Source organism: Hipposideros armiger, unplaced genomic scaffold, assembly GCF_001890085.2.
Source record: "Hipposideros armiger isolate ML-2016 unplaced genomic scaffold, ASM189008v1 scaffold_34, whole genome shotgun sequence".
NCBI lineage: Eukaryota > Metazoa > Chordata > Mammalia > Chiroptera > Hipposideridae > Hipposideros > Hipposideros armiger.
This window is the reverse complement of record NW_017731384.1, coordinates 2,850,499-2,871,931: the sequence shown is the minus strand read 5'-3', so window position 1 is coordinate 2,871,931 and position 21,433 is coordinate 2,850,499. Positions and strand designations below refer to the sequence as shown.

The 21,433-nt window shown below is 41.2% G+C and overlaps 1 protein-coding gene, 1 long non-coding RNA gene and 1 other non-coding gene across 3 annotated transcripts; 2 read left to right on the top strand and 1 right to left on the bottom strand.

The window, feature by feature from the left end:
- Positions 1–1,190: 1,190 nt before the first annotated feature.
- Positions 1,191–5,834, top strand: LOC109380277 (uncharacterized). Its single transcript, XR_002123423.1, has 2 exons — positions 1,191–1,645; positions 4,214–5,834. It is a non-coding gene; the product is annotated as an uncharacterized LOC109380277 (long non-coding RNA).
- A 2,979-nt stretch (positions 5,835–8,813) lies between these two features.
- On the bottom strand, positions 8,814–8,886 carry TRNAR-CCG (transfer RNA arginine (anticodon CCG)). The gene has a single exon. It is a non-coding gene; the product is annotated as a tRNA-Arg (tRNA).
- A 3,475-nt stretch (positions 8,887–12,361) lies between these two features.
- KPNA2 (karyopherin subunit alpha 2) lies at positions 12,362–20,680 on the top strand. The gene is made up of 11 exons (XM_019637636.1): positions 12,362–12,509; positions 13,545–13,642; positions 13,794–13,931; positions 15,221–15,309; positions 16,518–16,786; positions 17,039–17,133; positions 17,230–17,493; positions 17,669–17,902; positions 18,169–18,351; positions 19,572–19,721; positions 20,332–20,680. Exons 2-11 carry the CDS (start codon positions 13,568–13,570, stop codon positions 20,425–20,427), a joined length of 1,593 nt encoding a protein of 530 aa, XP_019493181.1. The 5' UTR covers positions 12,362–12,509; positions 13,545–13,567; the 3' UTR covers positions 20,428–20,680.
- Positions 20,681–21,433: the final 753 nt, after the last annotated feature.

Here is a 21,433-nt window from a genome sequence, read left to right as displayed (position 1 = left end):
ATTTTACATAAAATATGTTACTAATTTATATAGTCAAGCCTCTTGGGGATTTTTTTGGTGACATCTTCCATTCCTTTATAAAAGTCTAAATTTATACAAGTAACACATTTTCACTCCAAAATTATTAGATATTACAGATAAGAAAAAAAGAAAAACATCAAATATAATCCTATTGTCTAGAAGCAACTGCTATAAATACTTTGGTGTATCAATTTCCAGACTTTTCTACACACACACATGTATATACATGTAATATATATTACATAATTCTTTTATATAAAAGTGGGACTATGGTGTATACATATTTTATGACATGGTTTTTAAATTTTTAATGATATGTCAACATCTTTCCATTTCAATAAATACAGGATTCCGTGGTCATTTTTTATGACTGAATTCCTAGACTCTGAATTTGCTGAGTCAAAGGATATGGTAATGCCAATGTTTTTGCCACATATTGCTGAGTTGTCTCCCAGATACATTTAATCAGTTTGCACTGACCAGTAATCAGTGCAGGCATGCAGTAATGGCTATTTCTCCTCACTGGGATAGCAAATCATCATTATTTAATATCCTTGCTCTTCTGTAGAGGTTCTTTTTTTTTTTAAGGTTTCTCTTTGTTTTAATTCACATTTCTTTGATTGTGGTGATAGTGTACACTTTTTCATAGATTTACTGGCCATTTGGATTTCTTTTGTCAGTTTCCTGTTCATATTCCTTGTCTATTTATTAGGATGTTCATATTTTCCTTTAAGAACTATTTATAGTCTAAGAATTTTAACCCTTTGTCCATTATATCTATTGCAAATATTGGATTGTCAGAAAAGTCATGACGTATTTTTTCTGTTTTTCGTTGCAAAAATGCATCATGACTTTTCCGACAGCCCAATATTTCCTCCCAGAATTTTGATTTTTCACTTCTCAGCAAAATATTGACCATACAACTTTTAAATTTTGTATGGTAAAATCCATCAATCTTGTTTAACAATGTCCCTGGTGTTTTTTTCATGCTTAGAAAGACTTCCTCCAACTCAAATTTATATATGTATTAACCCATATTTTTCTAATGCTTATAGTTAAATCATGATTCCATCTGGAATTTATTTTGGTATGTAGTATGAGGTAAGAATCTAATTTTATTTTTTTCTCGAATAACTAGAAAGTTGTCTGATCCAATTGGCAAATAAATCCATCCTTTCCCAAAGTCGCGATGTTCCTTTAACGTAGAGAATGTTAACTTATAATAAATGTAGGTCTATTTCTAGACTGTCTACTCTGCTCTCTTACTTCATCTGTTTCTTCCCATGCCTATATGCCCCTAGTGAAACATTGCTGTAGTTATCATGATGTTATAACATATCTTTTCAAAAATCGTTTTGGCTAGTATAGTGTTTTGTTCTAAGTAAGCTGTCGAATTATTCTGCTAAATTTTTAAATCCTGTTGGATCTTTTCTTGAATTTGCATGAAATGTCTAGCACTGAGGCACTGAGGCCTGCCAACAACCAGCCAGCGAGCTTGAAAGCCGATCCTCTCCCAGTTGAGCTTTCAGATAAGATGACAGCTCCAGCCCACAACTTGACAACCCTCCTGAGAGATGAGCAGAACCAGCCAGCTAAGCCACTCCCACACTGGCCCACAGAAAGTGTGAGTAATAAATGTTGATTGTTTTAAGCTGCTAGATTTTCCGGTAATTTGTTTTTGCAGCAATGGGTAACAATACACAGTTGAGGGCCCTTTACGCCCCTCCCTAGTCCATTTTCCTATTCTTCCCAGAGATAATCATTATGCTGAACTTGGAGTTTCTACCATTCTCTGAGCCCGGGTTTTTTTCCTATTATGACTATGCCAACTACTATTGTAAACAATATATAATAAATTAATTTGGAGGGTTTAAAAAAATTCTAATTCCAAATTTTGGAGCATTCAATATAAGTATGTACTTGTAGTTTAATAAATAATTTTTAAAATTCATGCATAATTGGGAAATTTTTCCTTTCTTAATTTAGGTACTTGTCTAAGGTTACAATGAAATGAGAAAGAACATCTATTGTCAATAATAATGATTATAATAATAACTGGCACCTATTGAGCACTGTTCCAAGTATTTAAATCTTTAAGTCACAATGAGCTTATACTTTTATTATCCCAGTTTTACAGATGAGTAACTGAGACACAGAAAGGTTAAGTAACTTGCCCAAGGTTATACAGCTATAATTACGTGATACCAAAACCATTAGGTACTAATAGTGCTATCTATTGTATATAAGGTAGGAAGAAAAAAGAAAAGAACCAATTAACATGAAACATAGCTCCTCAACAAATGACAAATGGCCGTGAGGTCTAAATTGATCATGATAGCTGCCTTCTTTCATCATTTATTCCGTGTTTCTCTTACATTCAACTGGGCAGGGCTCTATGCCTGGCAGAGAAACCCAACACTTTATTCCTGTTGAACCTGAATTCTTGGTAGTCCTGTCTTTATTGGATTGCTGTACTTTCCCATTAACCAGGTCTTTGGGACAAGGGCACACTAAAATGTTTCCTCAGTGAATCCTTGGGTTCCAGACATCGCCTCCTTCCTCCACTAAGTAGCAGAGCAGTTTTCTCCTCGGTAATCATATCGGTTGGGCAGTCTTAGTTGGGGCTGCTATAACAAAGATGGCTTAAACAACAGACGTTCCAGGGCTGGAAGTCCAAGATTAGGATGCCAGTATGGTTAGGTTCTGGTGAGAACTCTCTTGCTGGCTCGAAGGTGGCGGTGGCTGTCTTCTTGCTGAATCCTCACGTGCAGGGGTGGGGGGAGAGGAAGTGAGGGAGGGGAGGGGAAAGAGAGAGAGAAGAGAGAAATAGAGAGAGAAGGGAAGGGAAGGGAAGGGAAGGGCGCTGGACTTTTCCTCTTATAAGGACACTAATCCCATCATGGGGGCTCCACCCTCATGACCTCATCAAAACCTAATTACCCTAATTACTCAAAGGCTCACCTCCTAATACCATTAATACCATAACATTGTGGCTTAGGGCTGCAACATATAGATTTTGAGGTGACATGAACGTTCAGCCCTTAACAGGGACCTCTGTCTCAATGTCTATTGATTCAGCAGCATGAGGAGTCCACATGGCCAATGGGTAGCCAGCCCTCAGCTTCCAATGAATGGAACCATGATAGTTTTCCTGGTTTAAACATTTCTCCCTTGGGTTTAAACATTTCTCCCTTGGGCACTGGGACCTCTGGACCCACTAAGTCACAGATCACAGGCAAGGAAACACAAAGCTCTTCCAGTGAATTATTAGTGGTCAGAGTGGGAGGGGCTACTGCCTCTCGGTGATTTCTGGACCCGTGCATTTTAGCAATGTCTAAATCCAGAGTGGTGGTTCTAGCAGAAGCCCTGCAAGCAAGGAAAACACATCCATACCCAGAGCACGGGTCTGTCCCTGTGAGGGGGAGGCGCTGTCCACACACACCAGTCTTGTCATGGCAAACAAGGGATTATTACAATATTTGGCCTCTCCGAGTATTACCCTCCCCGGGTAGAAGCGCCCTCTGCTGGCCTTTCCTAAGATCTGCGGCCACGAGCCACCTTTTCGAATCGTCTACCTCACTTGGTTCCTCACTGCGTTTGGTAGCTTTTCTCCTTTTATTTGAGAGGATTCAGATGTCTCCTACTTTTATTAATGGTGTTGTTTGTGGTTCTGCTTCTCATCCCCTTGTTTGTTGATTTTTTTTGTTTTTTGGGGTTTTTTTTGTCTTTTGTGGATTTCCGACGGGTAGAGAAAAATGACAACTTTACTGTAGTTTTATGCTGCAACCTGGTAGATTTTAAAGTGTGATAATTCTGGAAGTCGATATTATTGGACTGTATTTTAATATTCATTCTGATGTATTTTTTGAGGTTCTTACATGAGTTTTAAAAATTTGAACTAATACAATACTTGCATTTATCCAAGCCTTAAAAATTAAAATTCCAAAGTGATCCAGAACAAAATCAGGCAAAATTAAATGGTGCTGTTAGAAATAAGATTACTGGTCAGTCTGGGAGGAGATAAGGATTGGAGGAAGCTCAAGGGGGGGCTTCTGTCATCATTAATGTCTCCTTTCTTGATCTGGGTGCTGGTTATACAAGTGTGTTCAGTTTTGTGAACATAAACGAACTGCACACTTATGATACGTGACTTTTCTGTGTGTATGTTACATGTTGATAATTTTTCTTTTAGCCCCAAAGTAATCTTTTCAATAAATGATGCTGAGACAATCAGATAGTCACATGAAAAAAAGTGAACCTTGATTCATACTTTTTATCATATGAAACAGTGGATCATCAACCTAAATGTAAAGCCTAAAACTGCAAAACATTTAAAAGAAAACAAAGGAGAAAATATTTGTGACCTGGGGGTGGGCAATGGTTTCTTAGCCAGAACACAAACAACATGAGCTATAAAAGAAAAAAAAAGGCTGTTTTACTACGGGTTTGCCACTAGAACGCAGGTGTCGTGAAAACCACTGATAAATCTAAGCCAAAATGGGAAAGGAAAAGACTCATATCAACATCATCTTCATTGGACACGTAGATTCCAGCAAGTTTACCGCTACTGGTCATCTGAGCTACAAATGTGGTGGGATCGACAAAAGAAGCATTGAAAAATTTGAGAAGGAGGCTCCTGTGATGGGAAAGTTCTCCTTCAGTATGCCTAGGTCTTGAGTAAACTGAACGCTGAACATGAGTGTGGTATCACCATCGATACATCCCTGTGGAAATTAGAGACCAGCAAGTATTATTGATTCCCCAGGACACAGAGACTTTATCAAAAATATGATTACAGGCACGTCTCAGGCTGACTGTGCTGTCCTGATCGTTGCTGCTGGTGTTGTGAATGTGAAGCAGGTGTCTCCAGGAAGGAGCAGACCCATAAGCATGCCCTTCTGGCTTACACGCTGGGTGTGAAATAACTAGTGGTTGCTGTTAACAAAATGGGTTCCACTGAGCTGCCTTACAACCAGAAGAGATACGAGGAAAACGTTAAGGAAGGCAGCGCCTACATTAAGAAAATTGGCTACAACCCTGACACAGTAGCATTGTGCCAATTACTGGTTGGAATGGTGACAACATACTGGAGCCAGGTGCTAACATGCCTTGGTTCAAGGGATGGAAAGTCACATGTAAAGATGGCAGTGCCAGTGGAACCACGCTGCTTGAAGCTCTGGATTACATCCTGACACTAGCACATCGAACTGACAAGACCTTGTTCTGTCCCTCCAGGATGTCTACACAATTGGTGGTATTGGCACTGTCCCCGTGGGCTGAGTGGAGACTGCTGTTCTCAAACCCAGCATGGGGGTCACCTTTGCTCCAGTCAATGCAGCAACTAAGTAATGTCGGTTGACATGCATGATGCAGCTTTGAGTGAAGTTCTTCCTGGGGACAATGTGGGCTTCAATGTCAAGAATATGTCTGTCAAGGATGTTCATTGTGTCAGTGTAGCTGGTGACAGCAAAAATGACCCTCCAGTGGAAGCAGCTGGCTTCACAGCTCAGTGCCAGATATGCACCTGTGCTGGATTGTCACACAGCTCACCTTGCTTGCAAATTTGCTGAGCTGAACTTGATCGTCATTCTGGGAAGAAGCTGGAAGATGGCCCCAAATTCTTGAAATCTGGTGATACTATCATCATTGATGTGGTTCCTGGCAAGCCCATGTGTGTTGAGAGCTTCTCTGACTATCCTCCTCTGGGCTGTTTTGCTGTTCATGACAGGAGAGTGACAGTTGGTATGGGTGTCATCAAAGCAGTGGACAAGAAGGCAGCTGGAGCTGGCAAGGTCACCAAGTCTGCCCAGAAAGCTCGGAATTATGAGTATTATCCCCAATACCTGCCTCCCCAGTCTTAATCAGCGGTGGAAGAACGGTCTCAGAACTGTTTGTCTCAACTGGCCATTTAAGTGTAATAGTAAAAGACTGGTGAATGATTACAATTCATCATAAAATCTTCAGAAGGAAAGGAAAATGTTTTGTGGACCATTTGGTTTTCTGTGTGGCAGATTTAAGTTACTAGTTTTTAAAATCCGTACTTTTTAATGGCAACAACTTGACCAGAAATCTGTCACAGAATTTTGAGTATTATTAAAACACAGTTCAATGAGAAAAAAAAAACCCACTCTACATCACCTAAAATCAACAGCGGTGATAGAACAATTAATATGGAATACCAAAAATAAAATGTACAAAATTTGTGCTGAGGAAAAGTGCTGGTGTTTTCCATGGCTAACAAGCATCCGTGCCTCTTTTTCCTTTTAAGGAATTACCTCTTCCCTTTTATGAGAATAATTGGTCAGAGCCTAATTCCACTATGGCCCCATGAATCAATAGGATAAAGTCCATGACCCAAGCTGGACCAATTCTAAGGTTTCCTGGAACCTTGATTCTGGAGTGAGTAGCCTGGGGGTGAAGAAAAGGTATCAGAGGCACTTACAGTAGCTCTAGCTGCATGACATGAGGCAGTGATGGCAGCAGTGGTGGCATCCTGGCTCTGAGAGTCATTGTGTTTCCAGCTTCTTGCTTTTGGGGGACCATTGGTGTGTCCTTGATTGTTGTAGGTTCCCAAGTCTGTTCCTCCAGCTTTGTCCCCCCTTCCCCCCCAATTTAGTGAGCACCTTTCTCCCCCCAGGTCTTTCCAATGAATTGTCATTTGCATTGCTTAGGTTGGGCTGGTTTGTTTCATTGTTGGCAACAAGAGGGAACTAGCAAAGGAGATTGAGAAGCTGTTTGGAGAATCACAAAACAGAGAGATATCCTGGAAGCCTGGAAAAAGATTGTTTCAAGCAGGAAAGACTGGTCAAGAATTTCAAACTTCAGGGTGAGGTCAAACAAGATAAGGACTGAAAGGTGTTTCTTAAATTTGCCAATTAAGAGGTCACTGTCAAGGAGGAGTGTGCCCGGCGGCGGGAAAGTGAGGACAGAAGGGCAGGGTGAGAAAAGAGACAGTGGACACGTAGAGACCACCCTTGAAGCAGTGTGGCTGCAAGGAGAGAACGCACCCAGAACTCATAGGAGCTGCCCAGGACCAAGGGTGAGCTTTTAAGGAGTGGAGAAATGGTAGAATGTTTTGGGGCTCAGAGCAAAGAGCCAGTAAAGGGGGAAGCTAAAGACACAGGCAAGGGGGGAAATTAATGGGCCTATACCTTATGAGTGTTTACTATGTGACAGACAAGTTTCAGAGAGAGAGACTGTCCTAGCACTGGAGGTGGGACAACTCTTCATTGACACAGGTAAGCGAAGGTGACTGAGATGAAGGAAGAGGAAAATGTGGAATATGCATCAAGTGAGCTGAATCTGGGGTAGTCATTCGGCACTCAATAAATGTTTCCTGACTTCAGCCAAGAAACATGATGAATGAGCTACAAAACATCTCCCAGAGAGAAGGAGCTGGGCTGAGAGGAAGGTTGAAGGAGAGGATGAGGCTAGGAGAGTCAGGTGAGCATGCCCGAGGCCTGGGCAGGCCAGTCAGAAGCCCTAAGGCAGAGAACTCTGGGGAATTTGTCCTGCTCAGTTTTCAGGGCTGGGCATTCTGTTATGAGAGCAATTTTACCTTTGGGGACCAGGAAAACATTGTCACTGTTCACTGTCTCCAGGTGCTGCCTAGCTGCCTACCAATGGGAGGCAGGAGACAATTCAGTGCAGATTTTTTGAACACCTACTGCATGCAAAGACCTAATGTGGCCACCAACTCTGAGATACCAGGAGTGGAGATGGAAATTAACCCCTGGTCTTCATTTGTTATTGCATCTGGTTTTAAAATTTCAGCACTACATTCCTAATCTTAAAAAGGGGGGTGAGGGTATTTGTTAAATGTTTCCATTGGTTGCTTAATTTTTTTTTTAAATAAGGTTTTAATTTTGGAATAACTTCAAATTTATAAAAACATTGCAAGGATCGAGCAGAGGGCTCCCGAATACCCTTCCTCTAGTTGCCTTTAATGTTAACATCTTCCATTGCCATGTACATTTGTCACCACTAAGAAATTAACGTAGGTACAAGTAACTGAACTCCAGACTGTAACCTGCTTCCACTAGTTTTTCCCCTAATGTCCTTTTTCTGTCTGAGTCTCAAATCCAGGATACTACTTTGCATTTAGCGTTTAGTAGTTTTTAAAGAGTAGGAATTAACTCAGTGATATTCCTCTTGTGCAAGTTTTGTAAGATTTTAAACTTTTCAAGATAGTCAACTGAACCAGACTGAAACGCTTAAACTGACTGTATTTCTTTTATTACACTAATTTGCAAATGAAACACGCACACACCCCAAAACTGTACTTTCTAACTACAGTTTGTTGTTCATAATAGTTTAGGGACAGAAATCATAAATTATGTTTATTATATTTGTGTGTTGTAACAGCACAGTTGCTTTTCTATAAACTCTCTCTAGTACTGGGGGGAAAAAATGTTTGGAGCCAGCATAGTTGGATCTGCTCACACACCCCCTGGGATAAAGATGAAGAGAAAGTTTTCCATGTGTGGTTGCCACGGTCAGACAGTGTGAACCAGTAGTCAGAAAAAGAGGTGATGCCGTGTGTTCAGTCGGCTTTTTTCTTTTGAAAGTCTAAAAGCTAAGCAAGAAAAACGCTCCTTTTTGGGGGCCAGATAGTAGCTTTCACTTACAAAGTTTGAATTGTAATGTTTTTAAAACGCGGAGATGTATTTCCTAACCGTAAATACAATCGCTCTCGAGCTCGCCAGAGACGTGAAATAACCACAGTTCAGAATCTACATTTACTGTTTCACTGTCCATCATCCTTTCTCTCTTCACCAAAACGAAACTCCGTGCGACCCAGATGGGACTCGAACCCACAATCCCCAGCTCCGGAGGCTGATGCCTTATCCATTAGGCCACTGGGTCACCACAGGATCCGGCTTCTCACACCGTCTCCTTACGCGATGCCATCATCGCGCCCCGCCCTTGCGCTCCTCAGCCTCGCGTCGGGCGGCGTGTGTTTTGGGAGCCACCCCCAGCGGCGGCGGCAGCGCGCGCCTGCGCCTTCCTACACCCTTGACCCAGACAGCAGGCCGAACCCGGCGCGCCTGCGCGTGGCGCTCTCGCCGCACTTCTCGCGACTGCGTGGCCAGCACGCGGGCGGTCTGGTTCCTGCCTGTTGTGCTCTTGGAATGTTCTCTGCTCGCGTTGCGCTTTAGGCGCTTCTGGGGAACTTGAAACAAAATTACAATGACTGTACTTCCCCCGTTCTATTTCTCTGTACCTGGGCGAGCCCGGGCGTCTGCATTTTACGAAGCTTCCCTGGACCTTCTTCTGCCACTGGCCTTAAGACCCACTCGCAGAGCATAAGGTCCACCCGCAACACCCGTCCCGCAACCTTCCCATCCCTTACAGCCCCTTCCTTCTCTTTCTTGCCCGCGTTTATTCCACGTACATTAATTTGACAACCTATGTACTGTGGACTGTTGGGGGATTCCAGGGTAAACTGCGTTTTCTTGAAATCTGCCCTTCTACGCAACTCATCTACATCTTATTTTCCTCCCCATTTCCTCTTTCCCTCCGGAGTAAAGGGAAAATGGATATAACAAGGTCCCAAAATACAAAATAATACCGATTTCTTTTAAATCCTAAAGCTTGGTCTTGGATAGATTTAGAGACTTTGGTTCCAAGCAGAATATCTCCATGCTTGTTGCATGTAAAGATGCTGCATTTGGGTTGTTGTTGTTTTTTAATTTGTTTTCCTTTTAGACAATACCGGTTCATTAAAACTGTATACTACATGGGTAAGCCAAACGAAGAAAATTGAAATTGACCACAATTCTACCATTCAGAGTTAAGCACTATTAACGTTTTGGTGTGTATCTTTTAAATCTTAGGTGTCTGTGTGTCATGTCACTGTTTTGTTACCTGTGGGCCACGAGTCATCCAGGAAATACTTTTCATGAAAACTAAGACTTTATTAGTAAACAATAATTCACGAATCATTTAGTCCTGATGGTGCAGGAGCAATGGTGGGTAAAACTGACACTTCAGTGAATCTAGGCAGTGGCACCAAACAGGTAACAGTGGTATTTTCACCTTTGTGCACTGGGGGTTGGGGGTGGGGGAATCAACTTCACTTAATGTCCTTGATAATGTTATAAGAATTATCAGTTGTATTAAGTCTCGATCCTTGAGTGCACGTTTTAAATATTTTGTGTGACAAATTGGAAATATACATAAATTATTTCTGCATACCAAAATACAGTGGTCTCTGGAGGAAAACATTTGTGCAGTTTGAGTTGCAGACTAAACTAGCTACTCTTTCACTGGAACACAGTTTTTACTTGAAAGAATGACTGACAGGCAAACTAAAATTATTTAGACTTGGTCACTTTGGGTTTGCTTCTCCAGAGCAGCTGCATTCTCTGTCTCATATCATTACAGCACACAGTCCTGTGCAAGAGAGAGGGTATCTCACTCTTTTTTTTTTGGCCCATGTGGGGATCCAACAGGCAATCTTGGTGTTATGAGCACTGTGCTCTAATCAACTGAGCTAACTGGCTGCCCCTGGTATCTCACTCTTAAAGACTTCAGTAAACATTGTATTACATGCACTGTGTTACATCTTCATCACCAAACCAATCCCTGTAGGGGGATGGGGGCGGGGCGAGGGGCGGGGTGGTAGTGAGAGTGGAGGATGTATGATTCCCCAGGGCAACATTGTATATTTCAAAGGCAACTTTTACTTTTGGCACTATGTTTCTGTTTTAGGTTGTTTCAAGTTTAGGTGCAAGTAGCGAATAGTGTGGTTGGAGAGCATGGATCCTGGAACCAGACAGCCTGGATCTGAGTTCTGCCTCTGCCTTTATTGGCTGTGTAAAGCTGGACAAATTACTTAACTTATGATTCAGTCTTTTCTTCTGTGAACAGGAAAAGATGATAATACTACCTCACAGTTGTGAGGATTAAATGTATTAATATATGTAAAACAGAATACTTCTGGGCATATAGTATTCAATTTTTTCAAACAAAAGAAAACTTGATTTGTTGTATCTTAAGCAACAAAAGAAGTGTATTGGATGACATAATTGCAAAGTCATAATTTCAACCTTCAGAGGTAGGGCCAGCTGTTGATTAGAGCTTTCCTGGTTTCTCTACAATTTTCCTAGTCAGATTTCTAGGACTCATATCCTTCAGTTCTGAACAGAGCCTGCTTTCCTACCTCCAATCATTAAAAGGCATAGCCTTCCCAACTGGATGAATTTAGGTCACATGCCTCCCCCTGAGCCGTTCACTATAGTCAAGAGAGTGCCCTGCGGTGACCGGTTTAAGAGTGAATTCCCTCCATAGTTTTGCCTTTAGGGGGATGGGTTCTGCTGATTGTGTAGATAGGAGTAGAATCAACCTCCTATGAATCCCATCGCTGCTACACAATGAATGAGGCTGGCACAAACGCTTGCGAGAATGGACAAAGTTCAATGTTTGAACTATAAAAGTAAAAAAAAAAAAAAAAAGAAAAAGAAATCGCAATATAACTTTTCTAAAAATAGCCTTTTTGGAATACAGAAAAATTGCATAAAGAAAACAAAATGGCCCATAATCCTGATGATCTGGTAACCATCATTGATACTTAAAAAAATGTACATGGTAAGAAAATGCAAACATTTTATTCAGAAATGTGTAAAATACAGTATAGAACATTACTGGGACGGTTGGCAAAACCTGAACACGGATACACACACACACAGCGGGAAATAGCAAACGTGACAAAAAAGTTAACATTTGGCAAATCTGGGTAAAGATTTGCAATTCGTCTGCATTTGAAATTATTTAAAAATAAGTGTCTAGAGAAACAGGCATAATGAACCGTTACCCTATTTGTGGTTTCTATGCAGTCTTTTATGACGCAAGTTTAAAAAAACATTTTTTTTAAAAAGCCACGCAAATCTGCCATGTCCCTCTCCTCCATAACTCTATAATGGGCAGAAACCCCTACCAAGTTTCTTCTGTGTCCTATCAGGGGAAAATATGCATAGCAATATGTTTCTATATCAACATTTTTAAAGGGCATGATTTTGGGAATCATTTATAGTACTTGGTTAAAGCAGATGCCCAGGGAAACGACCAAGAACTTCAAACGCGCAACCTTTGCAAAGGCCACTGTCTGAGGCCAAGGCGAGGCTGAGACCCCGCCCTTCGTGCTGCATGCCGGAATCTGAAGTCTTTCCACTCCGAACTGCTAGGCTCTCTGGGATCGCCCGGCCGCTCCCTCATCTCGCGATGCTGTACTCTCCACGGCTAGGCCCTACAGCCTTCCCCCGCCCCCCCCCCACAACGTGTTTTTTAAATTCACCAATGGACGTACACCGTAGGCTCGAACCAGCCAATCGGAGTGCGGAGTCACCGGGAAATTTAAATCGCGCCGGCCGGCTGCTCGAGCCACACGGTCTTCGTGCTGATCCGCGGTGTACGTTTGTAGAGTAGCGGACTCGTAGCCTGTGCGCGCCGACACCCGTCTCTTGTGGAAGCCTGAGCCAGCTGTGTAGGTGCGAACTCACGTCCCAGCCCAGCCCGAGCGGTAACGGCCGGCCGGCAGGCCGCGTTCTGTTTGCGGGTGGCGGGAGGGGAGGTCCTGGGTACACGCCCGGTCTGGCTTTGGCCTCCTTGGTTGACTAAGCCTTTGGGGCGTCGTTCGTTGACGAAGGGGCTGTTTCGCGATGTGAGTGAGTCCTTGGGCGTTAGGCCACCGAAGCTCTGCGAGCCTCATAGAGAGCCTTAGCGTATCGCAGCACGGAAAGCCAGCGTGAGGCCGGAGGGCCTCTGTCCCGGGAGGGCGCCCGGTGCCTCTGGCCCCTCCTCTGCCGGTTACCCGCTGCATCTTCCCCGGGGCGGGGGGCAGGGGAAGGGACTGGAGATGGAGGTGGCAGTTGGAAGAACTGTCTCAGCCAGCCTTGGGTTGGCTGTGTCAATTTCGTAAACGAACATAATGGAATGAAGATAAATTGTCAGGCGCCCTTTCACTTTTGTCACCTTTTGGAGGTTTGCTCTTAAGTATCCTAGTCTGAATAATGTCAGCCTAATTAAGTGCATTTACTCGAAATTCCTGGAAATGGAAATGTGATCGAGATGCTGAAGATGCAGAACTGTGTCGCAAATTTTCAGCGTTGACAAGAAATGTTATGGAAGACTCCATAATGTAATAATAATAATGAACAAAAATTTTATTTTTCAAGTGTGGAGAATGTGCCTATTTTGGCCATTTAAAGACAATAGAGAGAGCCTCCAGAGAATCTGAATATATTTACGTATGGGACATAGATTTTGACCGTAAGCTCAGTTCTCCTACTTTGTCTTCAATTAACTATTTATGGACTCTATACAGTAGAGTTTAGAGCCACACTGTCCAATATGGTAGTTAGGAAACGTTTCTGGCTAGTCCAAATTTTGAATGCTGTAAGCTTAAAGTACACACAAGATTTTGAAGAATTAGCATGAAAAAAGAATGAAATATCTATTAATGCTCTTCTTGCTGACAAAGCAAAATGATAAAAGGGACGTTTTTTTCTCTCCCCATCTTATAGCTTTCACCCTTTGTCTCATAACCATGTCCACCAACGAGAATGCTAATTCACCAGCTGCCCGCCTTAACAGATTCAAGAACAAGGGGAAAGACAGTACAGTGAGTACCTTCTGTTGCTTTTGTGTAGTAATTTTTGAATGGCAAGATATTTGGGAAGGGGTCAAAACTCTGAGGGAATTTGGAAAAAAATGCCCTCACTTTCTAACAAAGACTGAAATGTTAGGTGAAAATGATGTTATCTTTTCCCTAGGAAATGAGGCGGCGCCGAATAGAAGTTAATGTGGAGCTGAGGAAAGCGAAGAAGGATGACCAGATGCTGAAAAGGAGAAATGTAAGCTCGTTTCCTGATGATGCTACTTCTCCACTGCAGGAAAACCGCAACAACCAGGTAAAGATATTTTCGCTTATGAACTATTTGAAAACATTCCTACCCTTACGGTTTTAACTATAAAATCTATGGAGCTTTCTTTTTTGCTCTTAATCAGTAATTCTGATGGGTTTTCTTTCCTGCCCATCTCCATAATCAGTTGAAGCTGATTCCAAGGTCTTTAGCTTTGATCTCCCTTGAAGTTTCCCTGTGTTTATAGCTGCCAGCGCAATACCTTGTCCTGGCTACCCCAGTACCAACTGAAAGTGTCCAGAACCAACTGCTTTTGAATTACTTCTACCTTTTGTTATTCTCTATTTTTTGTACTTGTCACCAGTTTTCTTCAAGTCTTTTTCCTTTTGAAATACTGTTAGTATTCTCCTAATTTATTCTGCTTTTCATTGTATGCCACATACTATTTACCTAAAAATTTTCTTAAAATACTGCTTTAGACATATTCTGTCATTGCTTAACAACTTGAATGGTTTTAAATCCATATTTTTGAAAGCTGTGTGTGTGTGTAAATTAGACCCATCTTAGATTTTCAGATTTGCCTCTTGTCTTTCAAAGATATTGGGCACTTAATTTTCTTTACATTATGCTTTCTTTGAATGTGCTCCACATTCTATCATTTAAAATGAATACTACAAATTTGCTATTTCTAGAGTATTCTATTTTTTTATTTTTAAATTTTTTTTAGCTGAGCCATCCTGCCACCTGTTGGCAGCTCAGCAGCTGCTCAGCTCGGGCTGGGACTCGAACTGCTGTTGCTCAAAGCTCAAACTCTTGAGCGAGCTCTTAACCAACTGAGCCACTCGGCCGGCCTAGAGTATTCTATTTAAATCCTATCTTCTCAAGTAAACTATAGCATTGTTTCTCAAACCTTTCTACTGTGATCACAACATAAAACATCTTTGCTGCACTGTACATGGAAATGCATAGATTACAAGGTTAGATAAGAAAATCCCCAGCACATTGCCTATAACTCTATCCCTTTTTCCCTAAAAGCATATCTGAATGCAAGTGATTGAGACTAATGTAGGAATAACCTTCAGACTGCTGTAATTTTTTAAACTGTTCACAGTCACCTCTTTTAGTGACAAAATGCTGGGATACTCCATAACCTGAGACTCCAGTGAGTCATGACACCAAGTTTGAGAACTGTTCTACATATAAAATAATATTTAATTAACAGGCAAAATTAAATGAAGGGCTAATACACATTTAGTGTAAAATGTCTTCAAAATGGCAAATAGGGATTTTATTGTTAGTATTTAATCTTACAAAGGATAATTCCACTGTTTTTGTAGGGCCCTGTAAATTGGTCTGTTGAGGATATTGTCAAAAGCATAAATAGCAACAATTTGGAAAACCAGCTCCAAGCTACTCAAGCTGCTAGGTAAGTCTTGTCTGTTATAGCATGGGTAACCTAAGAAACGAGCCTTTTTAGATTTTTTGGTTGGAAAGAAGATGGTGTGGGTAATGGTTAAGCTAGCCATAGGCCCGTTTTCATTAGAATCTTCCTTTGGTGGAACTATAATTTTCTATAATACCTAAAATCCCACTCATACCCAGTGATTATTCCCATACCGAGTGATTATCACTATTAAACTTTTGGTGTACTTTTTTTTTTTTTTTTAATAAGATTGTATTGGAGTGGCAAAGGGGAACAGCCAAGTTGTTGTCCTTCAATCTTAGTTGTGGAGGGCGCAGCTAGCTCAGCTCCAAGTCCAGCCGCCTGTCGGCAGTTCGCGGCCACTCAGCTCAAGGTGCCGTGTTCAATCTTAGTTGCAGGGGGGCACAGCCCACCATCCCATGCAGGAGTCGAACCAGCAATCTTGTTGTTAGGAGCACGTGCTCTCACCAGCTGAGCCTTCCTGCTGCCTATTGGCAGCTCAGTTCGGGCACAGCTCACTGGCCCACGTGGGAATTGAACCGGTGACCCTGTTGCTCAGAGCTCGCACTCTTAACCAACTGAGCCACTGGGCTGGCCCTGGTGTACTTTTAAAGAAACAAAATTTTTATGAAAGTGGCATTTCAAGTCAGTGTCAGAGAAAGGAGAAATTATTCAGTAAATGGGATTGGTACATCCATTTAGAATGGTACATCCATTTAGAAACAAAGTATATTTAGACTTAATCTCTCACCATATACATCCATAACAGAAAGGACTAATAATTTCTGTAGCTTGACAGTGTAGAGAAAATCCAAATGACAAATGAGCATGGAAAACATGTTTAACCTCACTTGGTCAGAGGAAACAAATTAACAACGAGAGTGTAATTCTGTCGGATTGTCAAAGTTTTCAAAATGGGACAAGATCTGAAGTAGATTTCTGCAGCGATGGAGAGAGGAGGGTAATTAATCTACAAAACTGGTAATATTTTGATTTTAGAAAAAGGTGGTTTAAAGACATCTCATGTGGTGGTACCATGCAACCAGTCTATTCAGCTCCTTTTTAATTCCAAGATATCTGAGCATTTAATGCTTCGCTATAAAAGGCTGTCTAAAGTTCTGAACTCTTGAGCTGCATTTTTAATTGGTTTTTACACAAACTTCATTTGTTAATCACTTTCAACTTCTGTTTCTCTTTTTGCTCACTCTTAGGAAACTACTTTCTAGGGAAAAACAGCCACCAATAGACAACATCATCCGGGCTGGTTTGATCCCCAAATTTGTGTCCTTCTTGGGGAGAACTGATTGTAGTCCCATTCAGTTTGAATCTGCGTGGGCCCTCACTAACATTGCTTCTGGGACATCAGAACAGACCAAGGCTGTAGTAGATGGAGGTGCTATCCCAGCATTCATTTCCCTGTTGGCATCGCCCCACCCTCACATCAGTGAACAAGCCGTATGGGCTCTAGGAAACATTGCAGGTACTTGCATTTTAAGTTCTTTTGACAGAATGTCTCTAATTTTGCTGAGGTTAGGAGATGTGTTTTGTTGTAAGTAATAGTGTCCTTTGTGTCAAGTTTTAACTTGCTTCCAGTGCTTATTGGGGCGAAAGTGGCCTCTAAGTTAGGGAATTTGCAATAGTGTTGTCTTTGCGTTACGACACAGGTGTACTCAGTCACTGAACATTGATGGTGCTGGGAAAGAAGACAGGGTTAACTTTGCCCTCTTTTCAGGTGATGGTGCGGTTTTCCGAGACTTGGTTATCAAGTATGGTGCAATTGACCCACTGTTGGCTCTTCTTGCTATTCCTGATATGTCATCTTTAGCAGTAAGTTACTAACATGAGTCAAGTTACTCGTTGATTCTAATTTTTCCTACCCCCTCAGAAAACAGGACCTCTCATTGCATTTTTCTTTTTCCCCAGTGTGGTTACTTACGTAATCTTACCTGGACACTTTCAAACCTGTGTCGCAACAAGAACCCTGCGCCCCCATTAGATGCTGTTGAGCAAATTCTTCCTACCTTAGTTCGTCTCCTGCATCACGATGATCCAGAAGTGTTAGCTGATAGCTGCTGGGCCATTTCCTACCTTACTGATGGTCCAAATGAACGGATTGAAATGGTTGTGAAAACAGGAGTTGTGCCCCAACTTGTGAAGCTCCTAGGAGCTGCTGAATTGCCAATTGTGGTAAGCTAACTTTTGGACGAGAGTAGACGTTACACGGAGCATGATCAGTTGATACTAATGTCGACCTACTGCCTGTTTTAGGCCATGATGAGCCCCTTTTAGGGTACAGAGATTTTGAGCAGGTTGGAAAAAATGAAAAATAACTGCCAGCATCAACCATTTTTTTTCTTTTCAGACGCCTGCTCTAAGAGCCATTGGAAATATTGTCACTGGGACAGATGAACAGACTCAGGTTGTCATAGATGCAGGAGCACTTACCGTCTTTCCCAGCCTGCTAACGAACTCCAAAACGAACATCCAGAAGGAAGCCACGTGGACAATGTCAAACATCACAGCTGGCCGCCAAGACCAAATACAGCAAGTGGTGAACCATGGATTAGTCCCATTCCTCATTAGCGTTCTCTCTAAGGTGATGAATGAAGCCTGGGACCATAATCTAAGGATTGTTAGTAGTTATGGATGGGCATTTGGTAGAGCTGTGTGTGATAAGATTCTTGATGTACCAATGATAGGTTCCACTTACAGTCCTGTACTAAAGAATAGCCAGTAACCTCTTTCGCTTAACGTTCTATGGAACCAGTGGATACTTTTAGTCATTGTTTATCTAAAACGGCACTTTGGGAATGTTATTTTTACAACCATTCTGAAATAAACCTGTTTCCTTATGTTTATTAGGCAGATTTTAAGACACAAAAGGAAGCTGTATGGGCTGTGACCAACTATACAAGTGGTGGAACAGTTGAACAGATTGTATACCTTGTTCATTGTGGCATAATAGAACCACTGATGAACCTCTTAACTGCGAAAGATACCAAAATTATTCTGGTTATTCTGGATGCCATTTCAAATATCTTTCAGGTAAGTCTTAGTAAGGTGGCATTTCTTTGAATTTGGGCTTGATGATAATTGGCTTACTATTTAGACTGGAGGGGGCAGCTAAGATGACTCAGTTGGCTACAGAATTAGAAAGTCTGTTTATGTGGGCCACACTCTTGATAGACGGGACAAGCGATTAAAAGTGACAAAAAGGAGATGACAAGTGCCTGAGGTGACCTAAATTGAAGTCAAATTCATATGTGGGCACTATTCATTCCTATCAAAAATCTTTAATTCCCAGGGCCGGCTGAGTGGCGCGTTGGTTAAGAGTTGGCTTGGGACGCCAGTTCTGAGCAACAGGGCCCTGGTTCGGATCCCACTAAAAATAAATCAAAAAATAAAATAAAATAAAAATCTTTCATTCCCCAATTTTGTATTGAATTTTGGTGAAACTAAATTTGAATGACTTAACTGATTATATTTCATTCCTAATTGATCCAAGCATCCTAGCATATGGCACTTGGTGACAGTGATTAATGGTAGGTAGGTCCTAGTCAACAGCTTTATACTTCTAATTATGTCAATTCTTATGTACAAAAGTTGAGTTTAGAATAATGATCCCTGGTATATCCATCACCCAGGATAAACTTGTCAACATTTGACCTATTTTCCTATTCCCCCTTACCTAACTAAGCTCCTAAATTATTTTGAAGCAAGTAAGTTGTTTCATCTGTAAATATTTATATATCCTAAAAGTTGAATCTAACCACAATATTATTATACTTAATAAATTTTAGATACCCACAAATTATTCAGTCAGGGAAATTGGTTTTTATGCACCATAGGCCATCTTTGCCCTTAGACAGTGGTTGCCATCTGACTACACTTTGGGATTATCTGGGGTGCTTTTACAAAACAGAAATTCCCTGTTTCTATTGCAGACCAGTTGAACCTGGGTATGCTGTCATTTTTAAAGTTACCCAGGTGATTTTTATGCATAGAAAAGATTGAGAACTATTAGAAGATCTCTGTGGCCAAAAGCTACAGAAGTAGTTGCTAAGAGCGAGTGCAGATCTGATCACCTTGAATTTTTTTAAAAGGTAAATTGGAGATAACAGAGTTTATCTCGTAGGGTTGGTGAAGGAACTGTCAAGTGTTTATTTCTGTCTGATACATATTAGTACTCAAACACAGATATTGTTTTCTTCATTAAAATCAAACATCCAGAGTATATAGACCAGTAAACTTGGAATTTTTTTTAGGCTGCTGAGAAACTAGGCGAAACTGAGAAACTTAGTATAATGATTGAAGAATGTGGAGGTTTGGACAAAATTGAAGCTCTACAAAACCATGAAAATGAGTCTGTGTACAGAGCTTCATTAAACTTGATTGAGAAGTATTTCTCTGTAGAGGTGAGTAACATGGTGATGTTAATAAGAACTTGGAAAATACACGTTTAAGGTCAAACCCGTAAGTTTCTTTTTTCATACTTTTTAGTGAACCCTGTACTCTTGTTAAATATAGTAAAATATCAGCGAAAAGAGGACATATGTATATATTTGCTCCTCTGTTTGGCTTGATTATATTATCTTTTTAACTTGAGACTTTAAAATTGCCAATTTAATTTCAAATGAATAGCCTTGGGAAACACAGTATCTTGAGAGTAAGTTTGTGTAGGAGTTGGTGGAGAAGTGTGCCAACCCCATGACCATACTCTGGGCTTAATAAGCAGTTTTTTCCTTTCTTATTAAAGTGACAGGTGGAGAAGGAAAATACTGTTATTGTAGTAGCGTTCTTTTTAACTCCTTCAGAACCTTCCCCTCCCAGACACTCATGAATTGGCAAGTTTCAGCAGCCCTCTCTCCCTCCTGCCACTATTTCAAGTATTGAAATGTGGTACAGGATTAAATGTGAAATACTCAGATGAAGACCTAAGAGTAAATACAGACTTCTAGGTAGGCTACTGCTTAGATGTGCCATATTTATGGGATTATATATTTTTTGTTCTTAAAATATTTCCAGGAAGAAGAGGAGGATCAAAATGTTGTGCCAGAAACTACCTCTGACGGCTATGCATTCCAAGTTCAGGACGGCACTCCTGGGACCTTCAAGTTTTAAATTGTACAGCGGAGGCATAAAGTTGTTGTGTACTATGGTATAAGTTTGTCTTACTGTTTCCCATCTAAGACTTCTTTTTAAATGTGGTTTGTTATTGTAGCACTTTTTACAACGAAACTATACTTGAACAGTTCCAAACTGTATATACTGTACGAAGCTTCTCCTCTCGATGGGTCTCTTATTTCTTTGTGGAATTTCATATCTTGCAGTGTCCTGTAAATAAAGATTAAATTCCACCCTTTCGTTACTTCACCATTCCTGTTTTGCTTTCCAATTTGGAGCTCTTAGGTTGCAAATGAAGGGTAATGGAACCAAGCCTATGTGACTAATTAGAGGTGTAGTTCTGATTACAGTGCGGTTTGTGATGTCATCAGGGATAATAACTTTTTTCCTGCCTGCTTCTGAGTCTTGGCTTTGTTTTACGCTGCTTTCCCTCTTGGTAACAATGGCAGTTGGCACTTCCAGACTTAACATCCATTTCACACCAGCCAGAAAAAAACATTTTTCAGAAGTTTTCACAGAAGAATGAATAAAATTTCCCAGAAGCCCTCAGCCAGTCTCCTTAAGCTCAATGGCCAGGGAGATGAAATAAAAATCTTGAAGTTAATCATGAGTCTTTGGGAGCTACAAGTGAAATTCCTTCCTCCCAAACGTCTAGGCTGACAAGTGGTTTCCAGGCTGCACTTTGGCATCACCTGCAAAGTTTGCCAAGAAGTTAGGTTTATTTGGTAAGGGGTGGGGTCCAAATATCATCTTTTAGTTGAATCCCCAGGTGCTCCTATGCAGCCTGGGATGAAAATCACTAAGGAATAGCTATGCTGTTCGAGTAGGAAATGGATTGGGGGTGGGTGATCACTACAGTACCCTCTAAGTCTTAGGAAAAAATGAAATGCATCTTAAAAGTACCCTATTGTCTGTTTCTGCTATTTTGATTAGTAAGCCTCCACTGCTGGAATCAGACAGCTTTGCCAGCCTGTTTTCCCATAGACGATACACAGCTGTGGTA

Coding starts and splice junctions, on each gene's coding strand:
- KPNA2 (XM_019637636.1), top strand. CDS start 13,568: ATGTCCACCAACGAGAATGCTAATTCACCAGCTGCCCGCCTTAACAGA. Junction 15,310..16,517: donor CAAGCTACTCAAGCTGCTAG/GTAAGTCTTGTC, acceptor GCTCACTCTTAG/GAAACTACTTTCTAGGGAAA. Junction 16,787..17,038: donor GGCTCTAGGAAACATTGCAG/GTACTTGCATTT, acceptor CCCTCTTTTCAG/GTGATGGTGCGGTTTTCCGA.